The sequence below is a fragment of the Nycticebus coucang genome, chromosome 22 (genome assembly GCF_027406575.1).
Source record: "Nycticebus coucang isolate mNycCou1 chromosome 22, mNycCou1.pri, whole genome shotgun sequence".
Lineage (NCBI taxonomy): Eukaryota > Metazoa > Chordata > Mammalia > Primates > Lorisidae > Nycticebus > Nycticebus coucang.
Genome location: NC_069801.1, coordinates 26,328,094 through 26,352,098, shown reverse-complemented (window position 1 = coordinate 26,352,098; position 24,005 = coordinate 26,328,094). Strand labels below are relative to the sequence as shown.

The 24,005-nt window shown below is 43.9% G+C and overlaps 1 protein-coding gene and 1 pseudogene across 2 annotated transcripts in view; one reads left to right on the top strand and one right to left on the bottom strand.

Moving 5' to 3' along the window:
• The window catches only part of YARS1 (tyrosyl-tRNA synthetase 1), a 41,071-nt gene that overhangs the window by 6,820 nt on the left and 10,246 nt on the right, over positions 1-24,005 (top strand). For both annotated transcript variants that reach the window (XM_053577125.1, XM_053577126.1), the window contains exons 4-8: positions 6,685-6,814; positions 13,120-13,200; positions 19,604-19,696; positions 21,027-21,162; positions 21,950-22,035. In XM_053577125.1, coding sequence (XP_053433100.1) covers positions 6,685-6,814; positions 13,120-13,200; positions 19,604-19,696; positions 21,027-21,162; positions 21,950-22,035 — 526 coding nt within the window. The remainder of the gene's footprint in view (positions 1-6,684; positions 6,815-13,119; positions 13,201-19,603; positions 19,697-21,026; positions 21,163-21,949; positions 22,036-24,005) is intronic.
• Positions 1,382-2,259, bottom strand: LOC128575468 (transmembrane protein 230-like; annotated as a pseudogene).

The window sequence follows — 24,005 nt, the reverse complement described above, 5'->3', positions numbered from 1 at the left end:
TTGAGGTTGCTGTGAGCTGTGATACCACAGCACTCTACCAAGGGAGACAAAGTAAGACTGTATTTAAAAAAAAAAATAGAACAGAGAATCAGAGGGAGGGAAATTAACGAACTAATTTACAGAAATAAGGACAATTTTTCTTTTTGGATTTAACATTTTATTTTATTTATTTATTTTTTTTTTTGTAGAGACAGAGTTTCACTTTATGGCCCTCGGTAGAGTGCCATGGCATCACACAGCTCACAGCAACCTCCAATTCCTGGGCTTAAGCCATTCTCTTGCCTCAGCCTCCCGAGCAGCTGGGACTATAGGCGCCTGCCACAATGCCCAGCTATTTTTTGGTTGCAGTTCAGCCGGGGCCGGGTTTGAACCCGCCACCCTCAGTATATGGGGCCGGCACCTTACCGACTGAGCCACAGGTGCCGCCCTGGATTTAACATTTTAATTTTAGAGTATAAGTCACTTTTTTACAAGCTAGGAAACAGAATCAGCCTAAGGCAATCTAGTCCTCTAGGAACTTGCAAGCTTTAGCAGAATAACATCATAATACAAGATGCTAGCAATAGGGTTATAAGCTCTAAATGACCTTTATCGGGTGGCATCTGTGGCTCACGTGGTAAGGCGCTGGCCCCATATACTGAGGGTGGCGGGTTCAAACCCAGCCCCGGCCAAACTGCAACAACAACAAAAAATAGCCTGGCATTGTTGCAGGCACCTGTACTCCCAGCTACTCAGGAGGCTGAGGCAAAAGAATCACATAAGCCCAGGAGTTGGAGGTTGCTGTGAACTGTGACACCATGGCACTCCACTGAGGGTGATAAAGTGAGACTCTGTCTCTTAAAAAAAAAACGCAAACAAACTTTTATCCACATTTTTCATTAGGAAACAGCCAAAAGTCCTTTTTCAGGTGGGACGGGGGGAGACAGTTTCACTTTCTTGCACTTAGTAGAGGGTTTGACGTCACAGCTCACTGCAACCTCAAACTCTTGGGCTTAAGCGATTCTCTTGCCTCAGCCTCCCAATTTGCTGGGACTACAGGCACCCGCCACAATGCCCAGCTTTTTTTGGTTGTAGTTGTTGTTTGGCAGGCCTGGGTTGGGTTCAAACATACCACATCTGGTGTATGTGGCTGGCGCCCTAGTGGCCGAGCTACAGGCGTCCAGCCTCTTTTTTTTTTTTGAGACAGAGTTTCACTTTCTCACCTTCAGTAGAGTGCTGTGGCAGGCGTCATAGCTCACGGCAACCTCCAACTCCTGGGCTCAAGTGATTCTCCTGCCTCAGCCTCCCAAGTAGCTGGGACTATAGGCACCTGCCACAATGCCGGCTATTTTTAGAAACGGGATCTGGCTCTTGCTCAGGCAATCCACCCACCTCGGCCTCCCAGAGTATTAGGATTATCAGCATGAGCCACCTCGCTCAGCCTAATGAAGACTATTTAAAAGAAACATTCAGCTCTGAAGAAGTGGTGGTAGCAGTACTTTCCACTACAGAATAACCTCCCATTTTCCCAGATAATTAACATTGCTATTATTGCATGATACATAATCCTGTGGAAAAACTTGCTAGGAGTTTTTGCCAAGGCCAAGAGATGAAAAACAGAGTATGTCCTAATTAGTTAATAATAAGCTCAGTTAACATGTTTGGGATGGACCCATAAAATCTGGCCATTATTTTTTAAACATTACAAACTTCAGAATCTCTTAGCCCTTAGCCATAGTTTCTGCTCAGATCTCCAAGCTAGGTGTTGTTTCATTGTGACTCCTCAGGGCTTGGGTGGGTATTAGTCATCAAAGTCTGGAATGTCATTGGAGAAAAATGACGTTAAGTAAACCCTGGTAGCCTTTAAATGCATAGTAGGCTATGAGCAAGTGGTAAAATCCAGGAAGGAACACCAGAATACCAATGATGAGTACCAGAATGGCTGGGTCTGCCCTCTGAAGGTCGATGTAGCCTTCATCTGTGCTGGAGAGCCTTGAGTATTTTTCAGTTTACTACTGGGAATTCCAATAGCCAGGTTGGCATCATAACACACTGACAGAACCATAGTTGGAGTGCAATACCTGCTGCCTGCATGCCGAGAGCTTGCCCACGGTTGGCAGCGGAGGGGCCTGCAAGGAACTACTGGACAGTCTGCCCAAGCACGAAGAAATAAGGACAATTAAAGGACATGAGTTTCCAGATTAAAAGGGCATAGCAAGTGCCTAACATAATGAATGAAAACAAACCCACATTAAAGTGTATTCTCTTGATATTTTTCTTTTTTTTGTTTTTGAGGCAGAGCCTCAAGCTGTCGCCCTGGGTTCACCGCTCACAGCAACCTCCAACTCCTGGGCTTAAGCGATTCTCTTGCCTCAGCCTCCCAAGTAGCTGGGACCACAGGCACCTGCCACAACGCCTGGCTATTTTTTGGTTGCAGCCGACATTGTTGTTGGGCAGTCCTGGCTGGATTCGAACCTGCCAGCTCAGGTGTATGTGGCTCAAGCGCCAAGCCTTCTTGGTTTTTTTTTTCGGATTTAACATTTTAATTTTTTTTTGTTTGTTTGTTTTTAGAGACAGAGTCTCACTTTTATCACCCTTGGTAGAGTGCTGTGACGTCACAGCTCACAGCAACCTCCAACTCCTGGGCTTAAGCTATTCTCTTGCCTCAACCTCCTGAGTAGCTGGGTCTATAGGCGCCTGCCAGAACCCCCAACTATTTTTTTGTTGCAGTTTGGCTGGGGCTGGGTTCGAACCCGCCACCCTCAGTATATGGGGCCAGTGCCAGAGGCACCGCCCTCTCTTGATATTTTAAAATACTGGGGACAAAATGAATTCTACAAGCTTTCAAAGGGAGAGAAGTTACATACAAACTGTTAGGAAGCAGGATGGCTTTACATTTCTTAAAAGGAGTACTAAAATCCAAAAAGCAATGAAGTAATTCCTTTAAAATTCTGTATGAAATAAACTTCATAATCTGTTCCCAGCCAAATTACCATGTAAGTACAAGAGTATAATACCTGAAAATATTCCTCTGAAAATAATTATTTTTATTTTATATTAGCCACATAGGTTTTCTCTTCTGTTAAGTATCTTTTTTTTCTTTTTTGGTGGTTTTTGGCCGGGGCTGGGTTTGAACCCGCCACCTCTGGCATATGGGATTGGCGCCCTACTCCTTGAGCCACAGGCACCGCCCTTCTGTTAAGTATCTATGCAAGTACTTTTTCTCACTTTTCTGTCTTCTGTAGGAGTTCATTGTGTTGTCTAGATAATAAATTCTTTGTCATTTATATATAAGGAATTCGCCTGTGGATAGGTAGTTAACCAGTGAAACATAAGGGAAATGTGAGAAATAGGTCCTCACAAATATGAAAACTTGGCTTATGACAGAAGAGCAGAGAATGGAAAAATTTATTTTTTTTAAGAAATAGGGTCTCACTATATTGCCCAAGCTGGTCTCAAACTCTTAGTCTCAAGCGGTCCTCCCACCTTGGCTTCCCTAGTAGTTAAGAGGGACTACAGATAATAAACCACCACATCTGGCTACAATAAACTTTTTAAGGAAAAAGTAGAGTACAGACACTATTGATTATCCATATGGGAAAAAACGATTCTTCCATTCCAAATGTAATAAAGATTGAATTGTATGGGCCAAATTATAAAACTCTTAAGAGCTCAGAGTAGGAAAAACTAAACAAAACACATCAGTTGGTGTACAAATCCCAGGAAAAGATTGATGAATTTACATTAAAATTAAGACCTTCAAGGTCGGGCGCAGTGGCTCGCGTCTGTAATCCTACCACTTTCAGAGGCTGAAGCTGGTGGATTGCTTGAGCTCACAAGTTCAAGACCAGCCTCAGCAAGAGTGAGACCCTATCTCTAAAAATACCTGGGTATTGTGGCAGGCACCTGTAGTCCCAGCTACTCAGGAGGCCAAGCCTAAGAGTTTGAGGTTGCTGGGAACCGTGACACCACAGCACTCCACTGAGGACAACAAAGTGACACTCTGTCTCAAAAAAAATTAAATTGGGGTGGCGTCTGTGGCTCAAGAAGTAGGGCGCCAGCCCCATATGCCGGAGATGGCAGGTTCAAACCCGGCCCCGGCCAAAAACTGCAACAACAACAAAAAAAATTAAGACCTTTAGTACATCAAGAGTAAAATAGGCTAAGTACAGTGGCTCAGTCCTATAATCCCAGTACTGTGGGAGGATCACTTGAGACCAGCAGTTGGAGACCAACCTGGGCAACATAAGAAGACCCTGTCTCGGGCGGCACCTGTGGCTCAAGGAGTAGGGCACCGGTCCCATATGCCGGAGGTGGCGGGTTCAAACCCAGCCCCGGCCCAAAAAAAAAAAAGACCCTGTCTCTCCAGAAAATTTAAAAATTAGTCTGGGCCCTGGGCGGCACCTGTGGCTCAGTGGGTACGATGCCGGCCCCATATACCGAGTGTGACAGGTTTGAACCTGGCCAGGGCCAGCTAAAACAGCAGTGGCAACTACAACAAAAATAGCCAGGTGTTGTGGCGGGTGCCTGTAGTCACAGGTACTCAGGAGGTTGAGGCAAGAGAATTGCCCTAGCCCAAAAGCTAGAGGTTGCTGTGAGCTGTTGACGCCATGGCACTCTACTGAGGGTGACAAAGTGAGACTATGTCTCAAAAAAAAAAAAATTAGGCTGGGCCCTGTGGCTCACACCTATAATCCTAGCACTCTGGAAAGCTGAGGTGAGACAGTCATTTGAACGCAGGCATGGTTCTTCGTGCCTATAGTCCTGGCTACTTGGGAGGATCCCTTGATCCCAGGAGTTGGAAGTTGCAGTGAGCTATGATAGCATCACCACTGAATCCAGCTGAATGACGGAGCAAGCCCCTGTCTCAAGAAAAAAAAAAAAAAGGTAAAATAAAGTAAAAAGACAAACCATAAATTGAGAGAAGATATTTATAACACATGTAAATATCAAAAGATTAATACCCAGTATTCAGAAACTATAGAATCAATTGTTAGTAAAAAAGGTAATCCTGTAGGAAAAGACAGGATTAGGCAATTCACAGAAGAAACCTGAATGACCAATAAGTACATGGAAGGATATAGTTAACTCCCTTGGTTTGGGTGGGTGGGTGGTGTGTGTTTGTTTTTGAGATGGAGTCTCACTATGTTGCCTTCGGTAGAGTACTGTGGCATCACAGCTCACAGCAACCTCAAACTCCTGGGCTTAAGCAAGTCTCTTGCTTCAGCCTCCCAGTAGCTAGGACTATAGGCACCTGCCACAACACCCAGCTGTTTTTTTGTTGCAGTTGGCCATAGCCAGGTTCGAACCCACCAGACTCTGTGTATGTGGCTGACGCCATAACCACTGTGCTATGGGCGCCAAGCCTTAACCTCAATGGTTATTATTAAAAGGAATACAAATTGGGCAGCACCTGTGGCTCAAAGGAGTAGGGCACCTGCCCCATATGCCGGAGGTGGCGGATTCAAACCCAGCCTTGGCCAAAAACATACAAATTAAAACCAGTGAAAAGTCATTCCACGCTCATCAAATTGGCAAAATTTTAGAATAATGACAAAATCGAGTGATAAAATTGATGAAAGCCACTTTGGAAAGTACCCCCACCACTAAGGGGCAAATCTCCTACAATCCAGAAATCCTACTCTTGGCATATATTAACATAAACTTGCACATGTATACCAAAATGCACAAGAATATTTACAGTACACTGTTTAGAGATCAAGCATAATAAAAAAACTAGGAAAAAAACTCAAAAGTTTAGTATAGTGGTTACTCTAAAGAAGGAAGTAGGGGGCGGCGCCTGTGGCTCAGTCGGTAGGGCACCAGCCCCATATACCGAGGGTGGTGGGTTCAAACCCGGCCCCAGCCAAACTGCAACCAAAAAATAGCCTACAGGCACCCACCACAACGCCTGGCTATTTTTTGGTTGCAGTTTGGCCGGGGCCGGGTTTGAACCCGCCACCCTCGGTATATGGGGCCGGTACCTTACGGATTGAGCCACAGGCGCTGCCCCAGAAATAATTTTTAAGACCTTTTTCTTAAACTGCATGATGGGTACAGCGTTCTTTGTATCGTTCATTATTTCTTGCCTGTATTAAAGTTTATAGGGAAAAAAGGCATGAAAAATAGATTGACAGCTAGGCACCTGTAGCTCAGTGGGTTGGGCGCCAGCCACATACACCCGAGGCTGGCGGATTTGAACCCGGCTTGGGCCTGCTAAACAACAGTGACAACTGCAACAAAAAAATAGCCAGATGTTTGCGGCGGGCACCTGTAGTTCCAGCTACTTGGGAGGCTAAGGCAAGAGAATTGCTTAAGCCTAAGAGTTTGAAGTTGCTGTGAGCTGTGATGTCACAGCACTCTACCAAGTGTGGCACAGTGAGACTCTGTCTTAAAAAAAAAAAAAGAAAAGAAAAATAGATTGACAAATTTTGATATTTGTTGAATATCAAATGAGAGAGAACAATATTCAAGAGATAATAGCAGAACATGTTCCAGGAGTGAAGAAAAAGATTAATTAAAGCTATCTTTTAAGAGGAGAAACATCAAATAAAGCAATATATTTCATAAGAGGTTAGATCACTTAACATTTTAGAATCTACCAAGCAGTTCTCTTTGAATATCCTAAGATTAGTTGAGTTAGTTAATGAGAAACTGAGGCCTAAGCCCCAACTTATAGCTGTCCCCTCTTCCTTCCCTCTTCAGAGAGTACACACTCGATGTGTACAGACTTTCCTCTGTGGTCACACAACATGATGCCAAGAAAGCCGGAGCTGAGGTTGTAAAGCAGGTGGAGCACCCTTTGCTGAGTGGCCTATTGTACCCTGGACTACAGGTACCTGAGAGCATTGAAGTGGTCCCCTTTACCTTTTGTGCTGTGCTTCTGACTGTAGACATACATCATTTTATTGTGCTTTCTTTTATTGCTCTTCTCAAATAATCTATTTTTTACAAATTAAAAGTTTGTGGTTGGGTGGCGCCTGTGGCTCAGTCGGTAAGGCGCCGGCCCCATATACCGAGGGTGGCGGGTTCAAACCCGGCCCCGGCCAAACTGCAACCAAAAAATAGCCGGGCGTTGTGGCGGGCACCTGTAGTCCCAGCTACTCGGGAGGCTGAGGCAAGAGAATCGCTTAAGCCCAGGAGTTGGAGGTTGCTGTGAGCTGTGTGAGGCCACGGCACTCTACTGAGGGCCATAAAGTGAGACTCTTGTCTCTACAAAAAAACAAACAAACAAACAAACAAAAAAAAAAGTTTGTGGCAACCCTAGGTTGAACAACTCTGTTGGCACCATTTTTCCAATAGCATGTGTTTACCTAATGACTCTGTGTCACATTTTGGTAATTCTTGCAATATTTCTGACTTATTTTATCTGTTACAGTGATCTGTGATCAGTCTTCTTCGATGTTCTGATTGTTTTGGGGCACCACAAACCGTACCCAGATAAGACAGAGAATTTAATAGATAAATGTTATGTGTGTTCAGACTGGTCCACTGGACCAGACTGGTCCAGCCATTCCCCATCTAGCTCCCTCTTCCTGGCCTCCGTGTTTTCTGAGACAATACAATACAGTGGTTCAAGTGAAGAATTGGCATACATTCTCACTTTAAATGAAAACCTAGAAATGATTAAGCTTAGTGAAGAAGGCATGTTGAAAGCTGAGATCCACTGAAGCCTCTTGGACCAAACAACCACATTGTGAATACAAAGGAAAATTCCTGAAGGAAGTTAAAAGTTTTACTATAGTGAACACAGGAATGAGAAGAAAGTGAAACAGCCTTATTACCGATATGGAGGAAGTGTTAGGGATCTGGATAGAATATCAAGCCAGCCACAACATTCCTTTAAACACAAGCCTAATCCAGAGAAAGGCCCTATCTCTCTTCAGTTCTGTGAAGGTGCTGAGAGAGGTGAGGAAACTGGAGAAGAAAGGTATGAAGCTAGCAGAGATTAGTTTATGAGGTGTAAGGAAAGAAATCATCTCCATGAAATAAAAACACAAGGAGAAGCAGCAAGTGCAGATGTAGAAGTTGTGGCAAGTTATCTAGACTATCTAGCTAAACTAATTATGAAGGCGGCTACACTAAGCAACACTTTCTTCCACTTCCTTCTTTTTTTTTTAAGACACTCTTGCTTAGACAAGTCTTAGAGCAATCCTGAGCTCAAGCAATCCACACACCTCCGCTTCCCAGAGTGCTAGGATCATAGGTGTGAGCCACTACACCTGACCATTTTTCTTTTCTTTAAGAGACAAAGTCTTACTCTGTCACCCAGGCTGGAATGCATTGGTGTAATCATAACTCATTGCAGCTCCAAATTCCTGGGCTCAAGCAATCCCCCTGCATTCCCAAGTAGCTGAGACTACAGGCGTGTGCCACAGTGCCCAACTAATTCTTTATTTTTTTTTGAGACAGAATCTCGTTGTGTCACCCTGGGTAGAGTGCTATGGCATCATCATAATCTACCCACCTTGGTCTCCCAGAGTGCTAGGATTACAGGTGTGAGCCACCATGCCCAGCCTCATTTTTCTACTTTTATTAATAGAAAAGACAGTCTTGCTGTTGCTCAAGCTGGTCTCTAATTCCTGGGCTCAAGCAATCCACCCAACTTGCCCTCCCAGAGTCCTAGGATTCCAGACATGAACCACCACCCCTGGCTGACTATTAGCATTTTTTAGAAATAAAGTAATTTTTAATTTAGGTATGCACATTGTTTTTCTAGACACAAAACTATTGCATACTTAATAAACTATAGTAACAGTATAAGCACAGCATTTATATGCACTGGGAAAAAAAAATTTGTGTGGCTCACTTCATTGTGATACTCACTTTAATGCAGTGGTCTAGAACTAAACCTGCAATTTCTGCAAGGTACACATATGGACACAGACTTTTCTTGGTATCAGTTAAATCAGCATGCTTATTCTTTCTCCAGCTTATAGGCCTGCCTTCTTGTCTGTCTCTCCTCTCTTTCCTAACTTCCTGGGATGCTCTTTTATTTCTTCAATTATAAATCTTCCCCTGTCTGTGTGTCCTTTAAGGCATTGCTCATCTCATACATACTTATATTAATCATAATTTTTTTTTTTTTTGAGAGAGAGATATGGCCTCACTCTGTTCCCTGGGCTAGAATTGCAGTGGCATCATCAAAGCTTGCTGCTGCACCCTTGGATTCCTAGGCTCAAGCAACCCTCCTGTCTTGGCCTCATGAGTAGCTGTGACTACAGGTGCACACCATCACACCCACCTAATTTTTCTATTTGTTGTTCACACAGAATCTTTTTTTTCTTTTTTTTTCCTCTGTCTCACTATGTCGCCCTGGATAGAGTGCTGTGCTGTCACAGCTCACAGCAACCTTGAACTCTTGGGCTTAAGCGATTCTCCTGCCTCAGCCTCCCAAATAGCTGGGACTACAGGAGCCCACCACAACACCCAGCTATTTTTTTTTTTTTTGCAGTTGTCATTGTCATTTTAGCTGGCTGAGGCCGGGTTTGAACCTGCCAGCCTTGGTGTATGTGGCCAGCGCCTTACCCACTGAGCTACAGGTGCTTCACAGAAAGAATCTTGCTATATTGCTCAGGCTAGTCTCAACTCCTAGCCTCGAGTGATCCTCCTACCTCCCAAAGTGCTAAGATAAATGTGAGCTACCACACCCAGCCCATAGTCTTTTAATTAAAAATATATAAATTTCAAGCTTGGCACCTATAGCACAGTGTTTATGGTGCCAGCCACATACACCCAGGCTGCGGGTTCGAACCTAGCCCGGGCCAGCTAAACAACAATAACAACTGCAACAAAAAATAGTCATGCGTTGTGGCAGGCACCTGTAGTCCCAGCTACTTAGGAGGCTGAGGCAAGAGAATCTCCTAAGCCCAAGAGTTTGAGGTTGCTGTGAGCTGCGATGCCACAGCACTCTACCAGGTAGTACAGTAAAACTCTGTCTAAAAAAAATAAAAAATGTATATATAAAGTTCAGAGTGATGTGTGAAAATAAATTTTTGGTGTGATCTTATTTTATAATAAACAAAACAATAATAAATATAATAAACTCGACCCCCTGTGGGAACTGTATTAAAGGGTCACGCCATTAGGAAGGTTGAGAACCACTGCTCTAGTGTTAATCATATGTGGTGGCTATTAAAAGCTACTAAAATTAGGTTAGGTATGGTGGCTGAGGCCTATAATCCTAGCACTCCGGGAGTCCAAGGAGGTGGAGCTTGAGCTCAGGAGTTCAAGAACAGCCTGAGGAAGAATGAGACCCTGTCTCTATGAAGAATAGAAAAACTAGCTGGGCATCATGGCAGGTACCTGTGGCCCCAGCTACTCAGGAGGCTGGAGCAATTGGATTGCTTGAGTCCAGGAGTTTGATACTGTTGTGAATTATGATGACACCCAGGCTGGAGTGCAGTGGAGGGATCATGGCTCACTGAGCTACAGGCACGGAGCCAAACTGGGCTCAAGGAATCCTCCCATCTTGGCCTCTCAAAGTGCCAGGACTGTAGGTGTAAGCCAGTGCATCCAGCTTGCATTGGACATATTTCAAGTTCTCAGTTGGCTACTAGGTTAGACAGCACAGATATAGAACGTGTTCATCACCACAGAGTGTTCTGTCGGATAATGCTGTTCTAGATTGTTCCTGCTTGCTCAACTTTCTCTTCCTGTACCTATCCTCTCTCTTCCTTCTCAGTTGAGCGTACAGTAAATGTTATCAATTCTACTTCCTAACAATCTTGGCTCGGCACCCGTAGCTCAGTGAGTAGGGCATCAGCCACATAAACTAAGGCTGGGGGGTTTGAGCCTGGCCCGGGCCTGCTAAACAATGACAACTGCAACAAAAAAATAGCTGGGCATTGTGGTGGGCACCTGTAGTCCCAGCTACTGGGGAGGCTGAGGCAAGAGAATCACTTAAAAGTCCAAGAGTTTGGCTCTGTGCCTGTAGCTCAAGCGGCTAAGGCACCAGCCACATACACCAGAGCTGGTGGGTTCGAATCCTGGGCCTGCCAAAAAACAGTGACAACTACAACCAAAAAAAAAAAAAAAGAAATAGCTGGGTATTGTGGCAGGTGCCTGTAGTCCCAGCTACTTGGGAGGCTAAGGCAAGAGAATCACTTAAGCCCAGGAGTTGGAGGTTGCTGTGAGCTGTGATGTCACAGCGCTCTACCCAGGGCAACATCTTAAGGCTCTGTCTCAAAAAAAAAAAAAGCCCAAGAGTTTGAGGTTGCTGTGAACTGTGACGCCACAGCACTCTACCGAGGGCAACATAATGAAACTCTGTCCCCCAAAAAACTAAAAATCTCTTAAATTTATTCTTGCTCTACATCCTTACTGCTTTTGTTTCTTTTGTTTGTTTTTTGAGACAGAGTCTCACTCTGTTGCCCTTGGTAGAATGCTGTGGCGTCACAACTCATAGCAACCTCCAACTCTTGGGCTTAAGCGACTCTCTTGCCTCAGCCTCCCGCGTAGCTGGGACTATAGACGCCCGCCACAACACCTGGCTATTTTTTGTTGCAGTTGCCACTGCTGTTTTACCTGGCCGAGGCCGCGTTCAAACCTGCCACCCTTAGTAAATGGGGCCAGCACCCTACCCAGTGAGCCACAGGTGCCGCTCCCTTACTACTTTTGGTTCATCATTATTTCTCACCTAGACTCTCAACCGCGTTCTAGCTCTTTTCTTTGTCTCCAACCCACAGGCCTCCAGTCTGTGCCCTGCTCTGTTACTGGTGTGGTCTTTCTGCAGTGCCAATCATACATCTTCTCTACTTAAAACCATTCAATGGCCAGAGTAACACTAGGCCCCTTAGCATGGCATTTCATGGTCTTTACCCACTTTTCTAACCTTATCACCTATTTCCCCTTGAAGTTCATGCTTTTGCAGACTTAATCACTCAAAATTTCCCTAAGCACGTCACACCTCTGTGGCTTCTCACATTGTTTTTCTATGCATGGTGAAAAACATCTCTGTGTTCTTCAAAACCAAACACAACCCATAATCAGATTCTAGGGGGTGGCGCCTGTGGCTCAGTGAGTAGGGCGTCAGCCCCATATGCTGAGGGTGGCGGGTTCAAACCCAGCCCCGGCCAAACTGCAACCAAAAAATAGCCGGGCGTTGTGGTGGGCGCCTGTAGTCCCAGCTGCTCGGGAGGCTGAGGCAAGAGAATCGGGTAAGCCCAAGAGTTAAGAGGTTGCTGTGAGCCGTGTGACGCCACGGCACTCTACCTGAGGGCGGTACAGTGAGACTCTGTCTCTACAAAAAAAAAAAAAAAAAAAAAAGAAAAGAAAAAAATCAGATTCTAGGAAGCCTTCCCCACAGCCGTCTTTGTAAATGCAGGAGATAATTTCTTCCTCATGTTAGTAGTGTTCCTTATATGAACATCCAGGTTAGCTCTCGGCACACTCTATTGAAATGATCTGTATTGAAATGACCTCAACTCAATAATTGGACTTCTTAAATTAGGGAGAGTTGGCTTAGTGCCCGTAGCTCATTGGTTAGGATGCCGGACACATATACTGGGGCTGGCGAGTTTGAACCTAGTCTGGGCCTGCCAAACAACAATGACAACTATAACAAAAAGCCAGGCATTGTGGTGGGTGCCTGTAGTCCCAGCTACTTGGGAGACTGAGGCAAGAGAATCGCTTGAGCCTAGGAGTTTGAGGTTACTGTGAGCTGTGATGCCACAGCACACTACGGTGGGCAACATAGTGAGAGTCTGGGTCTGATTTATCTCAACATCCACAGAGCTGGCACCAGGCCTGCCATGTCATAAGTGATAATCATTGTTTACTAGTCTTACTTTTTTTCTGAGCTGTATAAGACTTATCCTACATGACATGTCACAGGCTACCTTATTCAGAAGGGTACTTTTGACATGATGATGGTTTGTCTTCTCTCCCTCCCTACTGGATTCTAAGCCTTATGAGGGTAAAGACAGCTCTTCCTATTTTTTTTTTTTTTTTATTCATGTAGAATGTTTGCTACAGGCAGTCAGCAATTGTTATACAGCTCTTGAGGCCAATGGAGAGGCTGAAAGCTGTTTATTTTCTTCCTGGCTCTGCTTTCTGAAAAATGTATTGATTTTTAGAGGTTATTGATTTCTCAGACTCATCTAGAAGAAAGTGTTTATGTTCATTTATTTCTTTCCACAGGCTTTGGATGAAGAATATTTAAAAGTAGATGCCCAATTTGGAGGCGTTGATCAGAGAAAGATTTTCACCTTTGCAGAGAAGGTGAGTGGTTTGTTTTTTTTTTTCCTGCTTTTTTTAATTTGAGCCTCAGAAGTATACAAATGAAGTTTATTGAACTATGATGGGCCTGTCCCACCAGTCATAATCATATCGGATGGTAGGTATTATTCTTCTTTTGTAGATGAGAAAAATGGGGGTGGAAGGATAAGAAGGTTATCCAAGGGGCTGGGCATGGTGGCTCACACCTGCAATCCTACCACTTTGAGAGGCCAAGGAGGGTGGATTGCTTGAGCTCAGGAGTTCAAGACCAGCCTGAACAAGAGTGAGAGCCCATCTATACTAAAAATGGAAAAATTAACCAAACATTGTGACAGGCACCTATGTCCCAGCTACATGGGAGGCTGAGTTCAGAGGATCACTTGAACCCAAGAGTTTAAGGTTGCTGTGAGCTATGATGCCATAGCACTCTACCCAGAGCGACAGAGTGAGACTGTCTCAAAAAAAAAAAAAAGTTGTCCAGTATCACACTGTTAGTAACTATGTAGGAATTAGAACCCAGATCTGTCTGGGTCACACTTTTGCTCCCTCTAGGAAGCTGCCCCAAGACCTGTTAGATCTGCTTCTTTCCTCATAGGGAAGTGCACTGCTAGTCAGTTTCTAAGAGCACACTCCCCTGTGTCTTATGTAAAGTGTTCATCTCTAAGATGAGGTTTAGTAGAATTTAGGAGAATATCAGCACAAAACCATAATAGCTCTTTTCTGAGAAAGAACTTAAATTGAAAAGGGCTATTGAGAAGTGTGTGGGGGGTTTTTGTTTTGTTTTGTTTCATTTTAGCCATCTCTAGATCAAGAGGATGTGTGTGGTATTTTCGAAAGCTTCTTAAAAACCTCATATTGGCAAAGATGTAGAGAAAACACTACTCATGGAAATGTAAATTGTTGGAGGATGATTTGAGAACCCTAAAATGTTTTTATCCTTTGACCTAATAATTGTATTTCTAGACTTCTGTCCTGAAAAAATAAGTACAACTAGAGTTATGTAGAAGAGTACTTATCACTTTATCAAATTAAAGCAAAAATTTAGAAATGAGGGCGGCGCCTGTGGCTCAAGGAGTAGGGTGCCGGTCCCATATGCCGGAGGTGGTGGGTTCAAACCTAGCCCCGGCCAAAAACCACAAAAAAAAAAAATTTTAGAAATGAGTATATTCAGTGGCAAGGAATTGGTTTACTACATTATGATAAGCCTCACAAGGAGATATTATACAATATTAAAATAATCGTTTTTTTGATATATTTAATGAATGGGGAGTGTTCACAATGCAAAGTTTTGATTAATCAAGTATTTCTTGTCCCTTATTGTTTATTAACTTTCTTTTTATTTTTATTAAGTCATTTGTATACAGATCATAAATACATTTATGCCATTATGGGATTCAATGTGTTGATTATTTGTACAAATTGGAGTGCTTACATCCTACTAATCAACATAGCTTTTGCCTCATTTACCCAGTTACAACATTAAGACATTTGTGTTCTACACCTGATAGATACAACTTACACTTGCATTGTGCTCCATATCTATTAACTTTCTAATTGAACCTTGTTTTATTATTCTAGCAGGGATTTGGCCCATACCCACCTTTTTTTTTTTTTCTTTTAATGATTCACAAGGTAAGAGTGGCTTTTACATTTTTTAAGGACTATAAAAAGGATGGGCCAGCCATGGTGGCTCATGCCTATAATCCTACCACTTGGGGAGGCCAAGACGAGAGGATCGCTTGAGGCCATGAGTTTGAGACCAGCCCAAGACTCGCATTACAAGACTCCATTTCTACAAAAAGTAGAAAAATTAGCCAGGTGTGGTGGCATACACCTATAGTCCTAGCTACTTGGGGGGGCTGAGGCAGGAGGATCTCTTGAGTCCAGGAGTTTGAGGTTGCAGTGAGCTATGATGATACCACTGCACTCTTCCCAAGCAACAGTGCGAGACCTTGTTTAAAACAAAACAAAAAACTGAAGAAGAATACGCAATAGAGAGCATATATGTATGACCTACAAAGCCTAAAATTTTTATTATATGGCCCTTTATTTTAAATCTCAAAAACTTTTTTTTTTTTTTTTTTTGTAGAGACAGAGTCTCACTTTACCGCCCTCCGTAGAGTACGGTGGCATCACACGGCTCACAGCAACCTCCAGCTCTTGGGCTTATGTGATTCTCTTGCCTCAGCCTCCCAAGTAGCTGGGACTACAGGCACCTGCCACAACACCTGGCTATTGTTTTGTTGCAGTTGTTTAGCTGGCCCTGGCCAGGTTCAAACCCGTCACCCTCGGTGTACGTGGCTGGCCCCATAACCTCTGTGCTACAGGTACCGAGCCTCAAAAACTTTATTATAATTTTTTCCTACTTTAGATTTAAAAGAATATAATATTTTTTTTTGGAGACAGAGTCACTTTGTCACCTTTGGTAGAGTGCTGTGGTGTCATAGCTCACAGCAACCTCAAACTCTTGAGCTCAAGAGATTCTCTTGCCTCAGCCTCCTGAGTACCTGGGACAACAGGTGCCGCCACAACGCCTGGCTATATTTAGAGATGGGGTCTTGATCTGGCTCAGGCTGGTCTCAAACCTGTGAACTCAGGCAATCCACCTGCCTTGGCCTCCCAAGTGCTGGGATTACAGGCGTGAGCCACCTTGCCCAACCCAATATAATTATTGTTTACATAGTCAGTTTTCACATATATATATATATATATATATATATATATATATATATATGTATGTATATATATATCCCTACTTGCCCTTTCTGATGCTCTTAATTCCTTCCTGCAATTCTGGGCTTTCCTGCTTCCATGTGAGTTTGTTTCCCTCAAACTAAAGAGACTCCTTTGTAGCACAGGTCTTTCAGCATTGAGTTCTTTCAGCTTTCTTTTGTCTGAAAACAGAGTCTCACTTTGTTGCCCTTGGTAGAGTACGGTGGCATCTTAGCTCACAGCAACCTCAAATTCTTGGGCTCAAGTCATTCTCTTGCCTCAGCCTCCCAAGTATCTGGGACTACAGGCACTCGCCATAGCACCTGGCTATTTTTAGAGTTATGGGTCTCTCTGCTCTTGCTCAGGCTGGTCCAGAACCCGTGAGCTCAGGAACCTCCCAGAGTGCTAGGATTATAGGTGTGAGCCAATGCACCCAGTATACTTTTGTTTGTATTGACCCTGCTTGGTAGAGTGCCATGTTGTCATACCTCACAGCAACCTCAGACTCTTGGGCTCAAGCAATTCTCTTGCTTCAGGCTCCTGAGTAGCTGGGACTATAAGTGCCTGCCATAATGCCTGGCTATTTTTAGAGACAGGGTCTCACTCTAGCTTGGGCTGGTCTCAAACTCATGAGTTTAGGCAATCCACCTGGCTCGGCCTTTCAGAGGGCTGGGATTATAGGCACAAGCCACCTTGCCCAGTCAGAGTTGATGTTTTCATCGAATTTGGAAAATTATCAGTCATTGCTTCTGTTGTATTCTTTCTTTCCACTCTTAGGTCTCCAGTTACACATAGATTAAACCTCTTTTTTTTTTTTTAGAGACAGAGTTTCACTTTATCACCCTCGGTAGAGTGCTATGGTGTCACAGCTCACAGCAACCTCCAACTCCTGGGCTTAGGCGATTCTCTTGCCTCAGCCTCCCGAGGAGCTGGGACTATAGGCGCCCACACAACGCCTGGCTATTTTTTTTGCAGTTTGGCCAGGGCCAGGTTCAAACCCGCCACCCTCGGTATATGGGGCCAGGGCCCTACCCACTGAGCCACAGGCGCCGCCCAGATTAAACCTCTTGGCACATCCCAGATGTGTCTCATATTCTGTATATTGTTTTGTTGTCTTTTTTCTTTTGTGCTTTCCTTTATATATTTAAATTAACCTTTCTTTTTTTTTTTTTTTTTTTTTGTAGTGACAGAGTCTCACTTTACGGCCCTTGGTAGAGTGCCGTGGCCTCACACAGCTCACAGCAACCTCCAACTCCTGGGCTTAAGCGATTCTCTTGCCTCAGCCTCCCAAGTAGCTGGGACTACAGGCGCCTGCCACAACGCCCGGCTATTTTTTGGTTGCAGTTTGGCTGGGGCCGGGTTTGAACCCGCCACCCTCGGTATATGGGGCTGGCACCTTACCGACTGAGCCACAGGCACCACCCTAAATTAACCTTTCTTCAAGTTGATTAATCCAGTCATCTGTTAAGTCTAGTATTATATTGTGCTATTTTAGAATTATCCTTGATTCCTTTTTATAAATTCCAATTCTCTTTTACAATTCTGTTTTTTATCCATTTTGTCCATCTTTTCATCTTATTTCCTTTAACATACCAATCATGGTTATTTTGATATCTTGGTCTGTCTATTCCAATATCTGGCAATATCTGTATTGTTTTTGGATCTGCTTCTATTGACTAGTTTGGTTAGTTGGTTGTTTGTTTCGAGGCAGGGTCTTGCTCTGTCACCCACATTAGAGTGCAGTAGCATTATCATAGCTCCTTGAAACCACAATCACAAGCCAGGTACGGTGGTTCACACCTGTAATCCTAGCAGTCTGGGAGGCTGAGCAGTTGGATTGCTTGAGCTCACACTAGTTGGAGACCAGCCTGAGCAAAAGCAAGACCTGGTCTCTAAAAATAGCCAGGCATTGTGGTGGTCACCTGTAGTCCCAGCTACTCGAGAGGCTGAGGCAAGAGAATTGCTTGAGCCCAAGAGTTTGAGCTGTGACCCCATAACTCTCAACCCCAGGGTGACTGAGTGACACTCTGTCTCCGAAAAGGAAACCACAAACTCAAGCAGTCCTTACATCTCTACTTCCTGAATAGCTAGGACTACAATCTCTTTTTTTTTTTTTTTTTTTTTTTTCCTATGGAGACAGAGTCTCACTCTGTCACCCTCAGTAGAGTGCCGTGGTGTCATACCTCACAGCAACCTCAAACTCTTGGGCTTAAGTGATTCTCTTGCCTCAGCCTCCCAAGCAGCTAGGACTACACTATAGGCGCCCAGCACAACTCTCTGCTATTTTTGTTGTTATTGTTCTTGCAGTTGTTATTGTTGTTTTAGCTAGCTGGGGCCGGGTTCAAACCCCCCAACCTCATGGTATGTGGCTGGCACTCTACCCACTGAGCTATGGGCACCGCCCCTGTTTTGTTTTTGTTTTTGTTTTTGTTTTTGGCAGGGGCTAGGTTTGAACCCACCACCTCCGGCATATGGGACCGGTGCCCTACTCCTTGAGCCACAGGCGCCACCCTGTTTTTGTTTTGTTTAGCAGGTCTGGGTCAGGATTAAACCCACCAACCCTGGAGCATGTGGCCAGCCCCCTAACCACTGAGCTACAGGCTCCCCCTGGGACTATAATCTTATCAGTCACTTTTTTCTGCTTCCTATTTATTGTATCAAAGAGATTTTAAATGTTATAGAGGCTCTGGATTGTGTTTATAGAGTGCTATTTTCTTTTTCTTTCCTTTCTTTCTTTTTTTTTTTTTTTTTTTTGTCGTTGTTGTTGCAGTTTGGCTGGGGCCACGTTTGAACCTGCCACCCTAGGTATATGGGGCCAGTGCCCTACTCACTGAGCCACAGGCACCGCCAGAGTGCTGTTTTCTATAGACTGCCAAATGACTGACTTATCACCTTGGTCTTATCAGGGGCTGGTTTTAGATGTGTTACAACACATCTTCAGCTTTGCCCTTACTCCTACAATATGGTCCTTATTCCTAGGGTATGGGGTCTCAAACTGAAATCTCGGGGTGTTCACAAAGCCCTTTCTACCTTGGCACTAATCTTCAGCTGTCTCCCCAGTACTGTGCAGCCTCTGAAATCGCATGTAAGATCTTCAGCCTCCCATGACCTGTTCTTTGCTGGGCTTCCGGAATCTCCCCATGTGCATACGACTGAGTCAGCCATGAAATCAGGGGGGAATTTTGACACAGATTTTTTTTTTCATTTGGGGGTGTGGGTAGGGGTGGGATTTCCTCCTCTCTAGAACCCTTACCAAACCTCACCCTGTGCCGCCCTGATCTCCAGTCTCTTATCTGCTACTGTCTGCTCAGTCTCTTTCTCAGCACCTGGTTTTAAAATGCCCTGAGAGAGAAAGCTAGGCTGGGTGTGGGGTCAATTCCCTCTCTCAAGATTTGTATTGGCCCTACAGTGGTTGCTATCTGATGCCTGGAAAATGGTTGTTTTACATATTTCCAGCTTTTATAATTGTTTATGGGAGGTTAAGTCCAATATCATCACAAATCCTCATAGAAAATCAGTAGGAGAAAAACTTCACTTACAGTATAATCACTGTTGAAAACTATATATATTCAGAAGAAAGACTGGAAGGAATATGTCAAACTATAAGTTGCTGGCCAAATGAGGCTGAGATCAAGTCACTGAGGAGGAATTTATACTAATACCTGCTTTTGTGTGTTTCTTTCTAATCTCTCAGTACCTCCCTGGACTTGGCTACTCAAAACGGGTCCATCTGATGAATCCTATGGTTCCAGGATTAACTGGCAGCAAAATGAGCTCTTCAGAGGAAGTAAGTTGACAATTATCCCTTGAGCTTAGAAACTTTCAGCAAGCAATGGAGAGAAGAAGGACTTAAACAGAGTGACATGGCTAACTAGAATTCTCAAATATTTGAGTTATAAGGGGCCTTATGTCATTCAATTAATTCAGTAGTTTTCGAGTACCAAAGGAGCCAGAAGTAGTCCTGATGGGATCTAATCATGATTATAACAGTTTGACTGCTACTGATACAAAAACACAGCAAAAGTAATTTCTTTGTTCATAGAAGTTTGATAAAATTCAGCCTTATTAATGAGAGGGCCATGGTTGTTTCACCAATTAACATTTGATTCTTAGGGTGATATTATGTTTGTGTTTTTGCTTTAGAAACAGGGTCTTTTGTTCTGTCACTAATGGATTGGGACTATGATGCAGCAAAAAAATTGTTAAGTAAAGACTAGGTTGCCACTCAGAGATACTTAGATAGACATTCTCTCTCTAACTACAAATTTATAACAATTCTGTAGGGAAGAACACAGTAAAATTAAAATAGTTTAATTTGTTGAGTGGCAAGATTGTGAGTGGTTCTTCCTTCTGATTAATTCTGCTCTTGTTAAGATTATTTAATGTTAAAATCGTTGGTAAAAATATATTTTTTTGTGAGACAGAGTTTCACTTTGTTGCCCTCAATAAAGTGCTATGACGACATAGCTCATGGTTACCTCAAACTCTTGGCTCAAGTGATTCTCTTGCCTCAGCCTCCCAAGTAGCTGGGACCACAGGTGCCCACCCCAACGCCCAGCTATTTTTAGAGATAGGATCTTGCCCTGGTTCAGGCTAGTCTTGAACTCCTGAGCTCAAGCATTTCACCCCCCCTCGGACTCCCAGAGTTCTAGGATTACAGGTGTGAGCCACTGTGCCTGGCCTAAAAAATAATTTTTTTATATGTTCTTTCATATAGTAGTTACTAAGAAGAAATAAAAGGCCAGGAGCAGTGGCTCACGCCTATAACCCTAGCACTCTGGGAGACTAAGGTGGGTGGATTGCTTAAGCTCTTGAGTTCCAGACCAGCCTGAGCCAGAATGAGACCCAAGACCCCATCTCTAAAAATAGGTAGGCATTGTGGTCAGTGCCTGTAAACTCAGCTACTTTGGACGCTGAAGCAAGAGAATCACTTGAGTCCAAGAGTTTGAGGTTGCTGTGAGCTATGATGTGGCAGCATTCTACCAAGGGTGACAAAGTGAGACTCCGTCTCAAAAAAAGAAAGAAAGAAAAAAAATGTTTGGGTACACAGATTAGTTGAGTGTATTCTCATTTTCCACCACAAGAGGTCCTCTTCTCTTCCCTTTTATGACTTCTAGGACTCCAAGATTGATCTCCTTGATCGGAAGGAGGATGTGAAGAAAAAATTGAAAAAGGCATTCTGTGAGCCAGGAAATGTGGAGAACAACGGAGTTCTGTCCTTCATCAAGCATGTCCTCTTTCCCCTCAAGTCTGGTAAGACACTCACTGTTTTATTCTCAGAGGCCAGGCTAGAATAGCAAACCTCATGCTGTGATCATACTTGTGATTTGTCACACACTGTTCCTGCAAGGACTAGCTGCCCTGATTCCGTGCTCTGATTTCTCATATATTAATGTATGAATGAGGTTGGGATATCATTTCGTTGTCCATATGTTCATAGTTGTTCTTATGTTACCAGGCTAGGTACTAGGTGGGGCTGGGATAAGCACAAGTGCTAGAAATGAGGGCAGGGGCAGATATATTTATCTGTAAGAATACAAAAAAAAAAAAAAAAATACTTAACCCTAGATCTTCCCCATAAGAAACTGGGATGCAAGCTGGGTGTACAGTAGTACCACTTAACCAGTTTTAAGGACAATCAAATATCATGTAATAAAGTTCAAAATAGGCTCAGCACCCATAGCACAGTGATTACGGCGCAAGCCACATTCACCAAGGGTGGCAGGTTTGAACCCAGCCTGGGCCAGCTAAACAACAATGACAACTGCAACAAAAAATAGCTGGGCGTTCTGGCAGGCACCTGTAGTCCCAGCTACTTGGGAGGCTGAGGCAAGAGAATCGCTTAAGCCCAAGAGTTTGAGGTTGCTGTGAGCTGTGACGCCATGGCACTCTACCCAGAGCGACATAGTGAGACTCTGTCTCAAAAAAATAAATAAAGTTCAAAATATATGTCAAAAAGCAACTCGTGCATTTGTTCTAGGAATGCTGACTCTGCCATTATCAGTGAGTTTATTGGCATAATCTTTTTTTTTTTTCATAGAGTTTGTGATCCTTCGAGATGAGAAGTGGGGAGGAAATAAAACCTACACGGCTTACATGGACCTGGAAAAGGACTTTGCTGATGAGGTAATACTAGAGGGAAAGTAATTCTCACTGAATTCTGACAAACCTCTCCATCTTGGCCTAGCCAGGTTTGAAGGTAGGTGGCACAAGGCTCTATCTTGATACTCTCCAGTGCTGTGTATTTTGTTAATAGCTTAGATGACTATTCGAGTGGTTAACAAATTAGATGGGCAAATGGTACAAAGCTAATATATCGATCTCCTAATCACTCTCAAAAGGACTACACATAAAAGGATAAAGGACCAAACCAAACAAGATGAAATTTTTCAGAAACAAGTGCAAAGTCAGGGTTAAAAAAAGAGAGACAGGCTCGGTGCCTATAACTCAGCAGCTAGAGTGCCAGCCACATACCCCAGAGCTGACGAGTTTGAATCCAGCCTGTACCCGCCAAACAACACTGACGGCTGCAACCAAAAAATAGCCAGGTGTTGAGGCGGGCACCTGTAGTCCCAGCTACTTGGGAAGCAGAGGCAGGAGTATCGCTTGAGCCCAGGAGTTGGAGGTTGCTTTGAGCTGTAATGTCATGGCACTTTACCCAAGGCGACAGTTTGAGGCTCTGTCTCAAAAAAAAAAAAAAAAAAAACAGGCAGCGCCTGTGGCTCAAAAGAGTAGGGCACTGGCCCCATATGCCAGAGGTGGCAGGTTCAAACTCAGCCTTGGCCAAAAACTGCAAAAAAAAAAAAAAAAGACTTACCACATGAACAAAAGACTACATGCCTGTGTGTTGGGTACCATCCCAAAGACTGATAACTACAGAGAGGGTCAAATCATCAGTCCAGTTACAGAGAGAAAGAGAACAAATAAAACAGGAGGAAGTGATTTTTTTTTTATTTAATTTCATTTTTTTCTTTTTTTCTTTTTTTGCAGTTTTGACCAGGGTCGGGTTCAAACCTGCCACCCTCGGTATATGGGACCAGCGCCCTACTCGCTGAGCCACAGGTGCCACCTGTTTTTTGTTTTTGTTTTTTGAGACAGAGTCTCACTATGTCACCTTAGTAGAGTACGGTGGCATCACAGCTCACAGCAACTCAAACTCTTCGTCTTAAGTGATTCTCTTGCCTCAGCCTTCCAAGAAGCTGGGACTACAGGTATTAAGGGGTTCATTTTAAGAAGACATATTGGCTGGGAAAGAAGGGATGTCTTGACAAGGAACAGACTCAAAACTATGTCACAAAAGGCAAAGTTGAGGCTCGGTGCCTGTGGCTCAGGCTGCTAAGGTGCCAGCTACATACACCTGAGCTGGCAGGTTCAAATCCAGCTCAGCCCGCCAAACAACAATGATGGCTGCCACCAAAAAATAGCCAGGCATTGTGGCGGGCACCTGTAGTCCCAGCTACTTGGGAAGCGGAAGCAGGAGAATCACTTGAACCCAGGAGTTGGAGGTTGCTGTGAGCTGTGATGCCACAGCACTCTACCCAGGGCGACAGCTTGAGGCTCTGTCTCAAAAAAAAAAAAAAAGGCAAAGTTGAAAGAATTAGGGATCTTTAGCTGGAGAACAAGTATGTGCTCAGTTGTCCTCAAATACATGGGGGACTTTCGTAGAAGCAATTAGGTTTCTTCTCATGGTACCAGAGGGCTAAAACAAGACTACAGGTGGGGACCCCATGGAGGCATGTTTAGGTTCAGCATGAGAAGGGCCATTTCGGGTGGCGCCTGTAGCTCAGTGATTAGGGCACCAGCCCCATATACCGAGGTGGCAGGTTCAAACCTGGCCCTGGCCAAACTGCAACAAAAAATAGCCTGGTCTTGTGGCAGGCGCCTGTAGTCCCAGCTACTCAGGAGGCTGAGGCAAGAAAATCACCTAAGCCTAGGAATTAGAGGTTGCTATGAGCCGTGATGCCACAGCACTCTACTAAGGGTGACAAAGTGAGACTCTGTCTCTAAAAAAAAAAAGAGAGAGAGAAAGAGAGAGGGGCCTTTCTTTTTTTATTTTTTTTCTCACCAGAATATTCATTTATTTATTTATTTTTATT